The following is a 20,498-nucleotide window of genomic DNA, read 5'->3' on the forward strand; positions in this document are numbered from 1 at the left end:
AACATGAACTAAGAATGAATTACTTCTGCAGCATTTATTAATCTTAGTTAATGTTAATTTAAACATTTACTTATACATTATAAAAATCAAAAGTTTGTTAAGTTAGTTAATGGAATTAACATTAACATTTGTATTAACTAACATTAACAATGATTAATAAATACTGTAACAAATGTATTGCTCGTTGTTATGTTAGTTAATACATAAACTTTTAACAAATGAGACCTTATTGTAAAATGTTGCCATTATAACTTAAGTCATAATTATTATTATTTTTCTTATGTGGTGGAAATGGGCTTCCAATGTTAATGGCTGATGCCGATAATTAAAACATGCCAAATATCGGCCGAGGCGATATATCGGTTGACCACTAGTTTCTTCAGGTCCTCATTGAATGTCCTAATGAAATGGTCCTGGCTTCTGATTTCAGTGTGAGAACTGTGACCTGCACTTCCGTCACAAGAGTCAGCTGCGTCTGCATCTGCGGCAGAAGCACGGGGCCGTCACCAACACCAAGGTCCAGCACCGCAGAAGCAGAACAGACCTGCCCGTCGGCTCCCTCGTGACCTCTTGAAAAAACCTCAAACTGTTCAGAGACTCGACAAAAACCTTATCAAGTAAAGCTATGCTGAAGGAGATCGGATCCTTTACTGGTACTGCCACAAGAAAAGCTATCAGAAAATACAGATGCTGATACTGCATGGATCTTTGTGATGCCAATGTCCGTGTTCACTCGCATGGTGAAGTTACATATTATTTCTGAAATCTGAAGGGCTAGTGCACCGGCACGTTCTGGTTCACACTTCATGATTTCAGCCGGGTCTCACGATGGTTTAAGATCTGAATAATTCTGTAAATACTGACTTCCAAGCATTGTACTTAAGTTCTTGTCAATACACACTGCAAATTCTTAGTGTAAGAACATAATTTGAACTCTATTTATTTTTTTAAGGATGCTATTTCACTCCCTCTCCTGGCAAACTATGCATGTATATAAAATATACAAGGGGAAGATTGGTACAAAAAGAATTATGCAATTGCAGTGTAAACGTTTTATCAATGTGGTACATTTAAAGATGCTCTGTTTGTCTAACAATTATATTGTATTTACATGGGTTTGTACAGTTGTTTTGGTACTAGAGGGCAAAATGTCCTTGCAATTAAATATTTGATACCAAACAAATGAGTGCAAAGTTCGATTTGTGTCCCCCACCACACACCACACACACACATATATTTAAGAATCTTGCATATAAACACATTTTTTATAAGTCTATAAAAATGTTAATAATTATGTGCAGCTAAATGGACTAAGCAAAACCTGAGTACTACATATGCAGCTTGAAATGCTTTGCATAAATTACATTTCAAATGAATTTTTGTCCATGTATTTCATGCCACAAAATACTTGTATTTGAACAAGAGTTCATTTGTGTTGCCACTATTAGGTAGCTGACATGACAGTGTGGTGTGAAAAACCATATTTCATCTAAAACTCTTTTTAACTACATTTTCCAGTTCTTTTATTATTATTATACATGGGTTTTATGAGATAATAATTAGAAGACAACATGGACGAATTCTATTTGTTGGCATTAGTATGAACTAACAATGAAATAGTTAATTTCAACATTTGCTAATACATTATTAAAACAAAAGTTATTTCTGTTAAAACTATTTAATGGACTTGAGCTAACATGAACTAAAAAATGAACAGTTGCATTTTTATCAACTAACAGTAACAAAGATTAATAAATACTCTAATAAATCTATTGCATTCTTTTAGTTAATGCATTAATCAACTTTAACTAATGGAACCCAGTAATCCATAGTATTTCCACATTGTTTAACACTAGATGGCATTGTCAGGCTGATTCATTCACCAACAAAAGTACTGAGGTCACTATTATATACAAGGCTCTTATCAAGCTCACCTAGTCCTTCCACAAATGAAAAACAATGTGTATGAAAGTAGATTTGTCCAAAGGACCACTACTGTTGTGCTGGAACATGAGAGGTTCGTTCACAGGCATGGGTTCATCTAGAAAGACTTAATTTGCTTCAGTTTTACAACTTTATACTTTCAGTTCAAATAAAGGGCCATTATTTTCCTCTGCTGACTGGAACAATAGTCAAACAATGGGTTGTACATGCTTTTGTAGTTAAGAATCTGTTTTCCTCTTTTCTATTATAATTGTGTGAAATAATAGGAATTCACAAACTGGTATCCTGTGTAAAGTCTTTACTGATAATAACCTGTGATAAACAACATTATAGCTCTAAGATCAGTGTGTATTTGAGGGGTCTGACTCTATTTTGTGTGTAATCCAAATTAACTTTTAAAATAAAACTTCAACTCCATTTTTAAATAGATTATATATATATCACAGTTTAAAGGTGTGTACAGAGAACAAAATGTACATTTAATTAAAATTAATATGATTCCATAATGTATATTTCTGAAAAAATGCAGAATTTCTTTGCACCTCACTCTCTGTTCAACCATATAATGCTGTGATATTTCCCACTTTAAAATGAATGGTTTCATCTTTGTGATATCAAGTTAACAGAAGTTTCTTAATAGACGAATAATCATCAGTATTTCATTATATACACACTTATATATCAACATGGTCAAATTCATACAAAAAAAAAAAAAGAGAACACCTAATGATCAACTTCGAAAAGAAAACATTTAGTAATATTGCGAAATATTACAACTTAACTGTTTTCTATCTTAATATATTTTTTACAATGTAATTTATTGCTGTGATTGGAATTTTCAGCATCATTACTCCATTCAGTGCCTCATGATCCTTCAGAAATCATTCTGATATGATGCTCATAGAAACATTCATTATTATTATTATTAAAAACTGCATACTAGGAAAAAAAGTAGCATTCAATTATTTAATTTCTTTCAAAAACACTGACTTCCTACTTTTTAACAGTAGTATAGCCTACGTTTATAATAAAAGTATTACAAAGTTATGAATTAAAAATGTATTGCGACATTGTAAAAATAATGTAGAGCTTATTTAGTTATTTGGACAAACTTAAAAGAAATAGTTTAAACTTTAAAAGGTATAACGTCCCTCTAGCAGTAAAATAACACTACGTATTTTGTAGAAGAACATTATTTTAGTTGTGCTTCGACTGTGTGGATGAAAATGACCCATCACAATAGATATTACAATGCTTTGAACTCTGTTAGAGCTACATAATTTATCTGTTCAATAAAATACCTAACTTACTCACCTGTTGAGTATTAAAAGTGCCATTTCCGCGTTTTTACAACATTTCAAAATCCCTCAGTTCTCGCCATCTCCGAAAAGCCAAGCCATTTTGATTAAGTTTTATCACAAGTTTTGTTGCGTTCTCTTTTTACCAGCAATTTCGCGGGGTTTTTTTAACGGGCGATTCCCCGAGCCCGAGGTTGGAGAATTAGCTGCTCCATAATATTATGTCAAACTTTCTCGCTCGATGTGACAACTAACCTATTCCACTCTCACACAAAACGCGTCAAAGTAGCCAGATAAACTTTTCTATATTTACAGATATGACGAGATATGAAAAGGCACAATGTACACAATTCCCCGCGAAAACCATCCCGACAGGGCTAATATTTAACCAATATAAAAGGCTTACCATAGTGAATCAGGGTAAAACAAAAATACGGTTTGAAAGAAAAATTGATGATGTTCTCATTATTTGAATTGATTATTTTTAACAAAAACAGTTACAGTGTAAGAATCAGTCATTACAAAATACACAAATAACAGTTTCCTGAAAAAAAAATGTGTTTTTGAAAGAGACACTAATGCTGGTTCTTTTCTTTCTTTTTTTTTTACATTTTCAATTTATTTAATGTGAACAAAAATTGTAGTGATGCATAGCCTATCACCTGCCATGTGAAGCTAGCATTTACCTCAGGAAGGCTTTTGTTCTTCTCCTGTAGTGCAGAACTTAAAAATATTGAGGTAAGAATCTTACAAAATTCAAATTAAGCATTCGACTGGAAGAGTCAGAAGACATGAACATTTATTTTTCTTCAGCGGGTTCTGTCATCCTTGATAGGCTACTACTTCATATACTGTTTTATATTATTTACGGACTTAATCTGAACACAGATTGAACCGTCACATCAATATGACAAATTCAGTTTATTCACGAACTACCCCAAAGGCGCTGAGACAACAATCAAATAAACACATGAGCCCCCATTCCCCACATCTTAAAATCTACTGCCTGAGCAAAGATGGCACGTGTTTGGAATACAGCCGCCACAATATGATAAAAGAAAATGTACAGCTAAAACTGAATTCTCAATTCTTGGGTAGCCAGCAATAGGTCCTCAGAACCTGCTGTGGATTACTATGCAAAACAATGAGAAAAATGTCACCAAATATAACAAAAACAGGTCTGGAAATCTACTAAAATACACTTACTTCCTGTTGGTCATTTATAATTGCTCATTTGTTTTGGAGAATGAAATGGTTAAGTGCAGAAGCATTTTCCAATCTATTCTTGGCTTATTTCTGAATGCGTTTTATACATTGAATGGTAGACATTTCTATGCATATCTCTCACATATAATAAGGAAGATAATCTTCAAGTTAAGAGCAGATGCGTGCATGTTTTGTTCCTATAGAAGCGCCCTGAGCGTTATTGCTCAAGCTTGCTTGATTCTCTACTGAAAATATTGTTCCTCTTCAGTGGAATATTGAGCAAGTACACAAGTGTTTTTCTTTCAGACTTACAAACACGGATATAAGCACACTCTCTCTTACGTCTAAAAAAAAAAACCTCCTATTTTACTGAAGAATGAGTAAAAATGTATATATATCGATACATGGAGAAGGCTAGCACTGCCGACATCAATAAACAGACACCTTAATTTTCAAGAATTTGGATTTTTGCTGTGAACATGTTTAGCCTTCTTTATCCAGAATGTTCTTCACATCTGCAAACACCTGAAAGAAGAGTTAAAAGGAAGCAAAATGAAAAAAAGATTTATTATTTCCACTTTTACCTCTACAGAGAAAACAGAAGTGTTATTTAGGGGCTAAGCGGCAAAGGTGCTGTGGCCCCAATTGTAATTATTGCCTTTTTTATTATACCATCATGGTTTTTCAAATATTCCCTTTCATGCACTGTGTAATATAGCTTTTTGTGAATGTAATAAGGTCTGCAAAGTTTTAAAGATCAAAGCGGAAGACAAATAAAGTTATTGTCTCCTATAAGAAAGAATCGATTTTGAACTGCTGAAACAAGTCATCAGCAATTCCATTCTCACTTCCTGTTACAAACCTACGTAACAATTAAACAAATTTGCATAATGCCAACCAATGGTCTTCATTGGCTGCCCGCTAACAACATCTACTTTGACCCGCCCTCAAACTAGGGCTGTGCAATTAATTGAATTTCAATTTCAATTTCGATTTTTGCTCCCAACGATCACCAAAATAGTATAATCGAGTAAAAACGATTATTTTGCCATTTTCTGTTTTGAAGGAACGCTCTTATTTTGTCTTGTGTTCTGAATGACGCGCGCACGCGCACATCCGCCCTTCCCGATGCCGTAAACTCTCTCAGCTTGAATGTTTAAACTGATAAGACTTAAAAAGAAGTGAAAATTATAAACTTTAGTTACGATGCAATGCTGGCCCGATTGTACAAGTGACAATTCCATCATGTCCCGACTCATAAACGCGAATGTGTAGTTTCGACGCTTGCTTTGTCCAGCGCATTTTGAGAGACAGAGAGAGAGAGAGACGCATCACCGCTGAACACTCACGCGGTTTGTGAAATTGCGTCTTGGAGAAAGTTTTAAAATTATTGATTTGATTTTATAATCTGTGTGGATTCATTTAAGATACTCATACAATCTACATGCTAAAGTGAATCAATGTTTGTGGGGAATTTCCCGCATTATAAGTGGTAGACCTGCGGGAATTATTAAAATACTCATTGAAGTATTATCTGTTAGCCTACATTATTTATTTTAATAGTTCAAAAAGTACAATGTTCACATTTCGATTTTTAAGAATTGTTGAAAGGTGTCTTTGGTAACACTTTACAATAAGGTTCATTAATTAGCATTATAACTAACTTACCTTTGTTAAGAACTAATAATGAACAATAATTCTACAGCATCTTAGTTAATATTAATTTCACCATTTACTAATACGTTATTAAAATGAAAGGTTGTATTTGTTAACATTAGTTAATGCACTGTAACTAACATGAACAAACAATGAACAGCTGTATTTTTATTAACTAGCATTAAAAAAGATTAATAAATACTGTAACAAATGTTTTTCTCATTGTTAGTTCATGTTAGTTAATACATTAACTAATGTTAACTAATTAACATTATTGTAAAGTGTTACCGTGTCTTTTTAATAAATGCAACACGTTCCCAGTCATGTGAAATAATCGTGTTACATAATCGTGATTTCAATATTGACCAAAATAATCGTGATTATGATTTTTCCCATAATCGAGCAGCCCTACTGTACCTCAAACACTGTAGTTGTAGCTGAGGTCTGGTAGAGTTTGGTTTGTATTGTCTACACATCGAGAAGACGCTGTTTTCGGCGCTGCGAATCCACTTTGCATGCACATCAAAAGGACTCGCATTGGAATTGATGCGGAAAAACTGATTCCATCGTTACTGTTCGAATCACAAGTGCTGAGGAAGCGTCTGGAGCTGATATTCAGAGATGGTGATAGGTGTTTTGTTTCCGAAAGCGCTGTAGGCGGTAGACCAATCACAATGACATTGCACATCACATTTTTCAATCATTCTCAAATCAATGATTCTCTAAATCCCTCCTTTCTGCGAGTCTGCTCTGCTCTGATTGGCCAGATGACCCAGTCTGTGATTGGTCTCCCGCTTACAGCGCACGTCGGAAACAACACTCATTAGTAATTACCATTAACTTCAGATCCGTCCTCAGCGATTGTACACAGTAAAGACAGCGTCGATTTTACAATATTAATCTGACCGCGAGTCCGATGATGAAACATGGGAAGAAATAGTTATTCAACCCGAAACTCCATCACAAAGACGACTCGAGCAGGACGTTTCTCAGTGATACGCTACTCAGTTTGACGTACATTATGAGATGTTTCAACTGCAATTCCTCTCCATCAGCATTAACAAGAGCATGTCCATCAAAATGTGTATGTATGATGTGTATATATATAATTTATTGCAGTGCACATGCGAAAACTATTAACTGTATCAATAACGGTTATACTATATAAACTATATCAATAACAATACGTTCGCCCAGCACTAACGTGAATGACTGATGTCACATTAAAGTTTGCAAAACAAATCTTGCTCCATCCTTTATCTTTACTCATAGTAGTAAGAACGACAGACAATCTGCATAAATAGACACAGTTTTAGGTAATAGTGGCCCACAGCATGAGTTACATGAGTAAACATACACAATATAAAACACAAAACTACTTATTTTAAAACACCCGGCAGATAATATATACATCAATAATTATTCATACTTCCAGGTTGTTCGCGGGCGGGCAGACAACGTACAACATAGGTGGGCAATGTCTTATCTATTAATGTAGAAGTGTCACGCAGTGAGACTCGAATTAAAAACGACTCGTTAAGGCGGTTCTGAGTTGATTCTTTCTTTTGGGAGACAATAACTTTATTTATTGTGCACTTCCGACTTTATAACTTTGCAGAGCATTTACATTCACAAAGAGCCATATCACACACTGCATGAAAGGGAATTTTCGAAAAAATCACTTCAATAAAGAATATAAAATAACTTGTATTTGATTTACCTTTGACGCAAAACTCCCTCTAAAAATTCAGGCTCAAAGAAAAGAAAAAAGATCAGTCATACCTCATCCACTGACCGGGAGGCATCAATCGTGCGCACCTTCCCTTGTTTCTCGTACTGCTCTATAATGGGCCGCGTGGACTGGAGGTACGTCTGGATCCTGACAATTAAACAAGAATTCTTAGGAAAAGTTAAAGCAAATGAAAAGCGTAACCCCAAAGTCGCTGTAAACAAGGAAACATTAGTCCTTCCATTCCCATTTAATGCCAATATAACTATGGTGAGAGCCACATTTTACAAGCACATGCTAATTTGTCAATATATTATTATTGTATTATAGAGAGGAAGTACCTCTTCTCTAGACTTTCTCTGTTATCATCAGTGCGTCCGCTGCTCTTCCCCCGCTCTAAACATCTGTCGATGCACACCTGAAATACACAACCAGCTGAAATGACATTCCATGTTTTTGTTTATATGTTCATATAAAAATCTAGAAAAAGAGTTAATAGAAGGTTATAGAAAACTATTCTATAACCATGTTTAAGTTCATTCAAAATGACCTAATTAGATTCGCCGCTTTAATCATCTGTATTGGTAGAACAATAAATAAATAAATAAAAACCCTGAAAACATGTGTTACTCCTCACCTCATTACCGCAGTCAAAGAAAAGAACAAACTTGACATCTGCCTTCCCGTCCATGACAGTGGTCCACCCCTGTAGGTTATCTTGGTTACGTGGAAAACCGTCGATAAGAAAGCGAAACTTCTTCTCATCAACTTTCATAGTCTGTTCCATTGCCTGCCAAATACAGATATTTACACAAAAGAAGCGAAACACTTTATTTGTGTCCTTGTTACATGTACTTACTGTAGCAATAAGAGTAAATTACGCATAATCACATGCACCTAACCCCAAACCAACTTTATTTTACAGTCCTGTTCCGCATGTACATACTAAGTACTTATTATACCAATTACAATAACTGGGTTATAACTAGGTAATAGTCCTGAACGTGCCCCTAAACCTTTACCTTATATTACCAGTACCACTACACGTACTGTAAAATAAAGTGCAACCCCAAACCCTATAGCTAACTCTAATCCTATAGTAAGTACATGTAGTAAATTAACATTACTCAATACTGTGTGATTACATTGTAACATGGACACCTTAAAAGAAAGTGTAACCAAAACTGAATATCTGAAAATATGAATTTTTAGGTAAGATGATTGTCTAATCTGCAACTCAACTCACAAAAGGCGAGTCAGAATTAGAACTTTGCTATAAAGAGGCTTGGCCGTTTTGTAATGGTATCATCGGGGTTATGATTTATGCCTATTATGAGACAAGCCTGTGCATTTACGCCTGTAATGAAACGCTCTTTGAACTCTCCTCCACTGATAAGTTAAACTGCACACATTTGTAATCAAGTTCACTCTTAGTAATATTTCTCAATTTCAACTGCTAATGTTCCAGCTCCCTTCTACAATCGCCCTGACTGGACTGGATAAGCTTGTAAAACTGGACAGACAAGTGTAACCAGTAACCACCTTTTTCAGTAAGTTGATGGTGATTTCAACAGGAACGATCTTGCCCTCTTTGATGTAGCTGTCAATGAGCTGACCGAACTCTGAGCCCGTGCGGCTGCGCTCCTCTCTCAGGAGGTCTCCGGCAGACAGGTGAGTGTAGCTGTAGTTCTGAGCGCAGCGGGTTACACAAAAACATCACACGTTAGGAACCACCTTCAATGCAGCACATTATAGTTAATGCAACCCAGAAGATTAGAAGCTTTTTATCATGGATAATGACAGCTTGTCATCTATATGAATGGAGAGAGAAAACGTGGGCTTGGTAAGCGAACAGGCCAGGCTTTGTAAGCAAAAGCAGCCCTGATATTCCACAACTTCAATCATGAGACACAAAGTGTGTCCAAACGTTTGGCTGCTGTATGTGTAGACATCATAAGCATACAAAAGACTCATTTAAGAACCTGGTTTAGATGCCATATGGCTCACAGAAGGGGTTTTTAATAGCACTCGATGCAGACACTCAATATCTTTAAAAATGAGAACAGAGGTCGGATTTTTCAATATCTGCTTTGCAAGAACTGCAGCCTTAATGTGGTTATAGAAAATGAGTAGTTGACATGAAATGCTGTGGCATGACGTGTTCTCCATCTTAACCCTCTGGTGCTCTTCGGTCATTTCTGACTGAAAATCGGAATGGAACGAAACTTGGTAAAGGTTTCGGCACTTGCTATGTAAATAAAAAAATAAATCACGGTCATGATTCGAAAAGGTTAAATGGTCCTGACAAAAATAGTCACATTTGTACTGTTGGCTGTCAAAAATTACCGCATTGGAAACGAACAGGACAGGAATTTCATCTAGTGATAACTTTTGGTACTGCAGCCAAACAAAATCGTACTAAAAGCCCATTTTTTGAGATCTAAACCTCAAATTTGGAAAACAATTTGTTAAGATTTATGGATTAGATTTATTTATTTATTTATTTATTTATTCAGTTTTAGAGTAAAACATGTTTTTAAAAATATGCATTTCATATAAAAATTGAAAATAGCATTTTTGTGCATTTTTCATAACATAATTAAATTTCTTAAACTTTTTTCACTTCAGCAATAATCTGCCAAGTGTCGTCTTTGAAAAGAGATCAAATGCTCTAAAAGCATTCAAGATTTACGAGTTTAAGTTGGAAATTTAATTTTCAGGTCTATGCTCAAAAAGTGAATAAATGGATTATGACTACAGCGTAAATATAATTTAGTACCATAAAATCCCCTAAAAATACAAAATATTAAACAAAAAAACTAAAATATGATACATTCATTCCATTGAAAAAAAATAATAAAATTGCTCATTTTTGACCACCACATGAAGAGCACCAGATGGTTAAACAATTATTCCCAAAAAAACAACAACAAGGTGATTAAGAAATTCCAGTTACTGTAAATACAATATACACTTTCCTTATTATATTCAACATAACCAATCATGGACTTATTATACATCAACTACCCTAGACATAAAACAAATGTTTACACTGGTTAAATTATCTAAGTAGTAAAATAAAAAAAAGGTTGCCAGAGCAGGCTATAATAAAACTTTTTTTAAAAAATCTTGCTTCACTTGTGTCAATATATTTTACGTTTACATATTACATTTTACATTTACATAATTTTTATATAATAAGCAGAAACACTGGAAGCAACTGCTATGAGTGGTTTGTCACACTTTGAGCTTTAATGAAGGTCAAGTGTATATATATATATATATATATATATATATATATATATATATATATATATACATATATAAATAAGTGACGTATGTGACATATGTGACACATATATATATGTGTGTGTGTGTGTCACAATACAATAAATAATTTACAGCCATGGCAGATTTACGTTTTATGGATGTGAGCCACATGTGCCCTTCTACCCAAATCATGACAGCACTGCACATTCATACAGCAGGGTGTGGGACCTGTTTGAACAGAGGTCCTGTTCATAACCAGGATATATAAACATATGTATCTGGAAACACTCCATGGAATTACAACTCACATAGATTAATACAGAGAGAGAGAGAATTATCGTTCCATCAAAGTAATTATGCTATCATGTCAGATGGACTAAAGTGGTACTGTAAATGGGACCAAATAGCATTGAAAATTAGCATTTTCCTTATGAAATGTCTTAAGAGGACTCGCGGAAATGAACAATTCATGTAAGGTGCAGCAAACCTGAACACATCAACACACTACAAGCCCCATAAAGCCTCGTTGCCTTATATACAGCTCTTGAATAATTCTTCTTAGCTAATAACGTTATGATAAATTCCGTAATCTCTCTTACCTCCACGATTCTCGCGCATTGTGTCCCTTTCCCCGCGCCAGGCCCGCCCAAAACAAACACAACCTGCGGCTTCATCATTACACTAATCCTGTGCACAACGTGTGGAAGCTTCCCCGATAGCCTGTGCAGCAAGCCCACAATCATAAACCGTCCTGATAAGCGACAGTTGCACTCAATGAATGACCATCGACCCCTGGGAGTCGGGTACAGAGCTGGTTGAAGGACCGGTTAATGCGTGTCAAGGAAGTGCGCCGGGCACATTCCACTTCCGCCGTACACGTGTCCGACCAATCAGAGAGCAGACGAGTCACATACGTCACTTAAACGACGCCCATAGCTCTGAAAGCTCTCCAGAACGCGCACCCCTCCTTCGCCCGGGGTCCGCGCACCAGCATCAGCACCAGGGTTGCCATGTCTGCTTGTTACAGCTTGAGCGGCTCCGTGTTTGTTTTTAATTCTAAAAGTTGTTTATATAAACTAGTGCAAAATACCCGTGCAAAATCATTTTTTGTGTGTGTTTTAGTAATTGTTGGTTTGGTGCCCGTGAAAGAGACTGTAAACGCATTGAATTCAGGGAGCAGTGCAAAAAGTGCCCGTGCAAAATCAGTTTTTGTGAGCGATCGCTGAACAAAAAAGTTCAGGAGATATTTCTTAGCGATGGCTGATATCAACAGTTTCAATATGATAAAAAATAACATTTAGATTGATTCAATGGATTAATTGCATTTTGGAAAAAAAAGTGTCATGCATTTATTGCATTTTGGGGCAAAAATAATCCGTTTTTATAATAAGTCTTTGAAAATCAAAATCTGGATTTGAATTTTTTTATTATTATAACCAAAAGATGCTATGTGAAAGTTTGGAACAGAAAATAGTGGTTTTCATCTTGTCACTTTCTTGGTAAAGAAACATTTTTACTCAAATTAATCAAAATGGATTTATCACGTTCTGGAACCAAACTATAATATTCAGAAGTAAACAGTGTAGCTGACAGAGTGTTTATGTCAGAATGTTTATTTTTAAACCACAACCTTCTTGGGACTTCTTTGACCGAAACAACCCACTAATGTCGGAATGTTTATTTTTAAACCACAACCTTCTAAAAATGATATATTTAACGATATCTTTTGCATTTCTCATCCAAACAACGTCAAACTTGGCACTGCACTTACTCGTGCCCGTGGCGAGACACCTGTCGAGTTTGAAATCAATCGGACTAACGGTTCGAGAGATATGCGAGGAACAGACACACACACACACACACACACACACACACACACACACAGACAGACAGACAGACAGACAGACAGACGTTTCTGTAATTTATAGATAGATATAATACCAATTCCGTGGGTTTGGCCTTTTTTCCAGAATATATTCCCGTAGGCTACTTTAGGTTTGCTGATGGCTTATCCTCATTATCGCAGAGTGACCAACTCCACTTGGTCATTTACTGTTTTCGCCTTTTCTAAGAAAAAGGTTGTCTAGACACTAGAACGTATAATGTTATTAAATCCTAAGAAATAAATTAAAATGTAGGCCTACTGTCACTCACGTGTAAAGCAACATTTATTATTATTATTATTAATATTATTACAGCCTACTCTGGCAACTTTTTATTTTACTATTTACATCTTTGGCTATAACAAAAAGGGGAAAAAAAATCTTTAGTATTGTTTTGCCTGTGTTAAAGGCCCACTGGCGTGCATTGATGAAACGCACAGCATTATTCAATGTGTTGATGTAATTTCCACTGAAACAGGAAGACAGGGCGGGGCATATCAAACAGCTCCTCCCCTTTTTAAAAATTGCCAATAGTGTTTCTCACAGCTCAGCAAAGCCACAGTTTCCTCCTAATCTCTAACAATTTCTCCTTCCAATCTCCTCCATATCCATTTAAAATAGCATTCTGTGTAGAACTCAAATTCCGATTCGTTTTCGTATGATCCGCTCTGTGCTGTCGTGTCTCTGGACCGGAGCAGACTGTGTGCGACCTGCAGCGATTTGTGACACTAATGTGAAACCAGACTCGATTCGCCCCAATGGAAAGCATATTTACACCTGAATCGTTCCCTATCCCTATATAGTGCACTATGAGCCAACATGTGTGAACAAGTGACTGATTTTAGGTAGCTTCAGTGTCTATTTATAGTGTAGGGGGCGGGACGATTTAGATTCTAGAGAGCATTTGATTGGACATAAAATCTGATGAGAAGCTGAAGTGCAGAGTGATGTCACCAAAATCATTGATCCATTTTGGTGGAAGTGAGAGACTGTAAGTTTTGAATGCTTGTATCTTCTAAATGCGAATTTTATCATTGTTTTGGAGCATACTAGCTTATAGATAACAGAAAGGCTAGCATGTTCATGCTAAAAGCCAAAAAAACTACATTTTGATTTCATGGGGACTTTAATGTGCATATTTAGCATCCCACGAGAGAGATAGCTAATTGTTAGTTGATTTAGATTGCATTTGTTTATTTGTTCTTCTTCTTATTATTATTACAAAACAATAATTTGCAATTTAGCCATGCTTATTCTAGGTTTTATGTTTTTCTTGCGCAATCTGGCAACACTGATCAGCACCTCACTGCAACTGAACAGCGACCATATAAGCACATGTCTGCGTTATAAGATGCTCTGCTGTTTTCCATTGGAGGAGTATATTTAAAAATCCCTGCGCTATATAATGTTGCAGGGCGATTGCATTCGCTGTGTTTTTTATCATTATTATTATTATCATTATCTTTGTGTTCTCCAAAGATTTGCACAGGGTGTCTTCGCTATGGATGTAAGGGATGGAAACACACAAAGGAAAAAAACAAAATTAGTCCAGTGATGCCCATGACAGGCACTGCATTTGTAAAGGTGACCCAAGTTTGCATTGTAGCCTAAATCAGATGCACTGAATCCCTCCTTGGACGGATCCGTATGTGTGTCGCTTCTCCCTTTTCAAAAGGATCCGCATCAACGAAATGTTGGGGAGGTCGATTCACCTGGAGGAAAAATAACAAACATACACTCTCTATGCAGCACCGGCTCCCTCTTCAGCACTGACATGCTCGCGCCTAGCAGGAAAACCAGGATCAAAGGGCTCAGAGATACAGCCGGACGCGTGAATTGGAAGGAGGACGAGAAACAGGCGCACACCGGGTGTCCGATTCGGTGGAGGCCGGATCACATCTGCTGGGGACGAGCATCAAGGGCAGTGCGGCACTCCAGCGCCTCAGAAACAGGCGACACGGATCATCCACACACCCGTAGTTCCACAACACCGCTGTGTTCCCGTTACACATCTCCATCTGTCTCAAAGATGTGCTAGAACAACACACGGGGACTCTGGAATGAAACAAAACATGTCTTTTTCATAGCAGACATGCTTTTTATTGCTTTCACCCAGAGGATTTATCGAGGATATATTGAGTTGAAAATGAAGACGAGGATCTGTCAGCGTTTCAAGGGTTGCAAAAAGTGCCAATGAATATATTGCTAAAACATATCCTCTTTTTTTCGTCATTGGCCACATTGACACCCCTAATAAGCAGGACCATGGGTTGCATTCAAAGCATCGCCTGCAAGCCCCGCATCCGACGGGAGAACATAGTGGTCTATGAGGTCTCAGCCTCCATTGACCAATGCCCGACCATCATTGAGGAGAATTCGCCCATTGTCCTGCGATACAAGACCCCGTACTTCAGAGCATCGGCTGGGATCGTGATGCCCCCGGTTCCTAGAAACGAAACATGGACTGTGGGCTGGATTCAGGCGTGCACCCAAATGGAGTTCTTCAATACATATGGTGATATTGGCATGTGAGTAATCAATAATCCAAACAAACAACGACAAGCTGCTCAAGTGTCAGTATGTTTTATTGGTCGTTCTGTTGAGTTTGTGGTCATCAGTGGTCGACAAATAAGTGAGTATGATGTTGTGCAATTTGACATCTCTAAATAACTTTATAGAATCTTTTCTTAGTATGTAATATTTATTGTAATGTTGTGTACCATTTAGAATTGAATTGAGAACGATTTCAAAACTCCAGTTCAATTCCTGAATTTGAATTGAAGTAGCCAGCAAACAGGATGCATCTGCAAGTCGAATTTGAATGCAAAGAAGTAAAATAAACTGCATTTCAAAGAAATTGCCACTGTATTTTTACACTGAACGATAAACTTTAAATGTTTGGCTTGAGAAAGCCTTGTTTAGAAGTTTTGAACAAGTTTTTAAAGCTTTGAAGTATGAAGATTTAGGTATTTTTTCATAACCCGTAATGTATTACCTAAATTGAATTTCTTTGAATTGCAATTGAGGTAGTTGCTCTTCCTGTCATTCCACTCACGACTTCCACTTCCAATTCTTCAACTCAGAATATTGCTGTATTGGACATGATTTTGCCAAGTAAGATGTGTCCATGGAGAGTTTGTTGGTCCTAACACTGTATCTTACCATGACCATTAACAACCCATAAAATCTCAGAGAAATTATGTTTTTTAAGCCCCAAGCCCAGCCCTAAACCTAACCCTAAAATCCAGGGCAACAAAAGGAGACCATCAGAGTAGGACAGAAGCTGAGAGGAGATAATTAAAATAAGTGGGGTGTCTAACTGAGAGAAAAAAACACATTCATGAATATTTCATTCACGGCCCTGTCTTTTAATCACTGTTTTTCCATATTTGTATGAGGCACTTTGTACTGAGCAGGTCCTCTCACCCACCTTCACCATCTCTATTTACTTACCCTCTTCGCCCGTTTGATGTATTAAGGAACTGCCGCTCTTTTGTCCTTTCTGACCGCTCATCTTCTTTTCCTTCCACAGGTCCAGCTGGGAATTACCCGAGCTTCGGGAAGGACGGGTAAAGGCCATAAGCGATTCTGACGGCGTCAGTTATCCCTGGTATGGTAACACTACCGAAACAGTGACCCTCTCAGGCCCCACGTCCAAGCCGTCCCGGCTAACGGTGAGCATGAATGACAACTTCTACCCCAGTGTGACTTGGGCGGTGCCAATCAGCAACAGCAACACGCCCATGCTCACACACATCACCCGAGACCAGAGCTTCATCACCTGGCTGGTGGCGCTAAACGCAGACACCAAAGAGCGTATTGTTCTTCAGACAGTACACTGGCGTATGCGGGTAGACATTGAGGTGGATCCTTCCATGCCGCTTGGTTCTCGTGCCAAACTGATGGGACGACCGCACCAGGAACAGCCGCACATTCTCAGTAACAATGAGCCTATCCCGCCCAACGCGCTGGGCAGGCCCAATGCCAACGATGCCCAGGTGCTGATGTGGAGGCCTAGGAGGGGACAACCTCTGGTGGTTATACCACCCAAATAGAGTTGTCTTAACAGAGCCTAAAGAACACTGAAGACTGCATGCACTGTTTGGACACTGGATTTTGGGAAATCGCAAGCTGCTCTGTGGATTGCCAGCTTTGTAGGGTTTCTCAATTCCGCTGAACTAGAATGTAGAGAAAGGAAAAGTTTGACTACCTTTCAACTTCAAAGTTCTCGGTCGGTTTTCAAAAGACTGGAAGTAACTAGTACTAAATGAGCAGCCAGTTGGAACAAATCCCTTAAGTTTAAGGAATAGTTCACCCCAAAATTTACCAACCCTCATGTCGTTACAAATTTTTCTTTCTTCTGCGGAACACAAAAGAAGATGTTTTGAAAAACGTTTTAGCTGTTTTTGTCCATACAATGAAAGTCAATGGGATCCAAAATGTAGGACCTCTCAAAATAAGACCTAAATGTACCAGAAAATTAATCAGTACAACTCAACTGATATATTTCAAGTCTTCTGGAGCAACATGATCACTTTAAATTAAAATATAAGCCTTTATTCATACATACAGAATGTAATGGAGGCCAGCTAGTAGGAGCTGTGCGTGTAAACCTCACTCCCCTGGCCTCGAGGTGCACTAGCGACTGATGTTAGCATGCCCGCCTCCCATGCTGGAAATGCCAGTTCGAATCCCACGTGGAGCGGTGTGATTAGAACCTGAGGGGATACACATAGACTACCTCAAATATGGCGAGGCCTCAAACGTCAAACCTCATTGATTCTTGCACATCATGTGACCAAATTTAATGACTCGAAATCGAAATTTGGGCAAAAACAGCTGAACACATTCTTGAAAATATCTTTGTGTTCCACAGAGGACAGTCAAACAGGTTTGTAACGACACGAAGGTGAGAAAATAATGACAGAATTTTCATTTTTCAGTGAACTATCCCTTTAGGAAAACCCTTAGTTAAAATATCTTTACAATTATTACTAAGCGTCTTAAGTTAAGGGGTTTTTGCAACAGGGCTTTTCAGGACTTTCAGGACGGATGGAATATAATGCATGAAAGAGATTGAATGTTTGGTCCCATACCACACAAAGTGGCATCACAAGAACCAAGGGAGGTCATTGCAGGAAACACTTTTTCTTTGTAGGACAACCAGCAAAACTCTTTGAAACTTCTATCAGTTGACTTGTGACTTCATTTCAAATGCTAGCAAATATCTTTTACATGCTGTAAGACAAAATAGACCGCAGAGTGCATGAAGACATCCACCAGTTGAGGTGGAGTGTATCTAGTAATGTCAAGGATACACTCAGATACAGTCAGACACATCGATAGGAGTTTGTTTATGAGTACGTTTGAGTTTACGCAGTGGGTGCTGCACCATAGGCATTCACCAGATTAGTCACATGTCATACACACTCCATCTGTGCCATTCCACGTCCCCTGTCTCCCTCTCTCTATTCTCAAGCTGTCTCACTCCGTCCTCTCCCACTGACACTCCTTGGGTAATTATGACACAGATGAAATGGAGTTTCCATTACAAATGTCAAATGATAAAAAAAAAAAAATTCTCGTTATTTACTGACCCTTATGTCATTCCAGTTCTGTAGAGCACAAAATAAAGATATTTCGTCCGTACGATGAAAGTCAACAGGGTTCAAAACAACATTGGATGTACAAAAAGAAACCACATACATTCTTCGAAATAATTTATTTTGTGTCCTACAGAAAAGAAAGAAAACGAAAGTCATAGAAGTTTGTAACAACATGAGGTTGAGTAAATAACGCCAATTTTAATTTTTGGCTTAACTATCCCTTTTAAATGCGGCATATAGCCAATATAACAAACAAAAGGGTGAAATAGGTTGCTTTTGATTAGGATGGCACAATCACCGAATTTTTATGAAAAAGAAATCCCTCCTTGCTTTAGTTTTTAAGATTTCCAAAATCATGCTTTTGCTAATTAAGTAGCATGCATCACAAAAATTATACACAGGGCTGTTTAAATACCAGTAATGATACAATAACCAAATTAAATACATTGCGGTCTTGGCACGCAATGCAAATTAATATTTAAGTAAAGATTTATATAAAGCTAGCAGTTGATATAGTCGGATGTTTACAGAGTGAGGAAATATGAAAAATTATTTTTTGAACCGTGAGTTTAGTCATCTTTCTCTTGAGCAAATTGCTTAGTAGAGGGACCAACCAACCAACATAAAGACAGCGTAAGAGTGTGGCTGTCGCTTTCATGAGAGACTGTTTGCTAAATTTACTACATATAAGTTACTCGATAGATTTATTCATTATTTGCATGCTTTTAATTTAATGAATGTCATTGTTTTATTATGCACTGAATTTGATATGAAGAGGTGATATCCAGTCTGGACATATAACAGAAAATAATGACTAACTCTTGAATCTAACAGAGCATTTATTCTTCGCCTAAATCACTTTCAAAGGAAACGATAGTCTTTCGTTGGAAGTGGAGATGCATGCAGTACGTCTAAAGCTTGGAGCACTGATCTAGATGAAGGTCGAACAGATCATATGGGGTTCCTTCTCTGTAATATGATAAATACCTCACCTCATCTCCCTCTATCATTTCTCAGTTACATCTTCTGTATCTCTGTCAAAGCCATATTCCTCCTCAAGATGATCATCTAAATAAAGAGACATTAAAACGGATGAACCTGGTATCTGAAAATGCATGAACACCAGCAGCAAATAAGTGGTTTAACTTCAAGATTCCAGCGTTTCATAAAACAGGATGTGCCGAAATGAGGAATAAAAAAAGTGGTTGTTAAAACCACTTGATATCCACACGCTTTCCCACTGCAAAACGAGTCTATGCAATGGACGAGACTGAGTTTACTGTGGAAAAGTTTCATAGCATTGCATTATGGGCAAGAAAGACCCACTAGGTGATTTTTCACCTCTCTTCTTGCATGCAAGTCGTTTTTTTGCACAAAAAAACCTGTGATGCAACATATATATTTCCATTGAAACCCCCAGCTAAGAGCAACAAGGTCTGAGAGTTCACATTGTTCATTCAAGGACTAATAAAAGTGCACTGAGCATCTCAAAAGAGTCTGATCTCTTACGCACCAGCTCAGCATTTCCCACAATGCTGGATTATTCCACCAATCAAAAAAGCGGTGATTAAATGATTGAGACTGAACATGTTTGGCAGGAAGACATTTTAAGAAACACCTTTTTATTGGCTTTAAGAAAATGCTATTTCTCAAATGATACATTCAAGTAAAACAATCCCGTCTTCAATATACCAGTGTATGGCACACAAAATAAATATGCAAACTGTAACGTGTGGAATTTGTGAAGCTCTGTCACAGAGATCATTATATGTAAACACATTTCAAATGAAGACCTTAAACATCCTCAGCTGAGTGCGACAATGTCTCATAGCTCAACATTTGTGTTTCTGTGTGTTGTTATGATGAAATGACATGGGACATAGAGGACAATTCAAGTTCTGGATGG

At 37.2% G+C, this 20,498-nt stretch overlaps 3 protein-coding genes across 4 annotated transcripts in view; 2 read left to right on the forward strand and 1 right to left on the reverse strand.

Annotated features, from left to right (window-relative positions):
- The window catches only part of bcl6ab (BCL6A transcription repressor b), a 7,148-nt gene extending 5,968 nt beyond the window's left edge, over window positions 1-1,180 (forward strand). For both annotated transcript variants that reach the window (XM_079875914.1, XM_079875915.1), the window contains exon 9: window positions 431-1,180. In XM_079875914.1, coding sequence (XP_079732040.1) covers window positions 431-574 — 144 coding nt within the window. In that variant the 3' untranslated portion in view covers window positions 575-1,180. The remainder of the gene's footprint in view (window positions 1-430) is intronic.
- A 1,046-nt stretch (window positions 1,181-2,226) lies between these two features.
- On the reverse strand, window positions 2,227-11,987 carry cmpk (cytidylate kinase). Its single transcript, XM_079876807.1, has 6 exons — window positions 11,703-11,987; window positions 9,376-9,522; window positions 8,471-8,623; window positions 8,175-8,251; window positions 7,887-7,983; window positions 2,227-4,973 (listed from the first exon to the last, which is right to left on the reverse strand). Exons 1-6 carry the CDS (start codon window positions 11,844-11,846, stop codon window positions 4,932-4,934), a joined length of 660 nt encoding a protein of 219 aa, XP_079732933.1. The 5' UTR covers window positions 11,847-11,987; the 3' UTR covers window positions 2,227-4,931.
- A 2,304-nt stretch (window positions 11,988-14,291) lies between these two features.
- fam78ba (family with sequence similarity 78 member Ba) lies at window positions 14,292-20,491 on the forward strand. Its single transcript, XM_079875219.1, has 2 exons — window positions 14,292-15,514; window positions 16,519-20,491. Exons 1-2 carry the CDS (start codon window positions 15,180-15,182, stop codon window positions 17,039-17,041), a joined length of 858 nt encoding a protein of 285 aa, XP_079731345.1. The 5' UTR covers window positions 14,292-15,179; the 3' UTR covers window positions 17,042-20,491.
- The last annotated feature ends 7 nt before the right edge of the window (window positions 20,492-20,498 follow it).

This window comes from Squalius cephalus (genome assembly GCF_949319135.1).
Source record: "Squalius cephalus genome assembly, chromosome: 7".
NCBI classification, from domain to species: Eukaryota; Metazoa; Chordata; class Actinopteri; order Cypriniformes; family Leuciscidae; genus Squalius; species Squalius cephalus.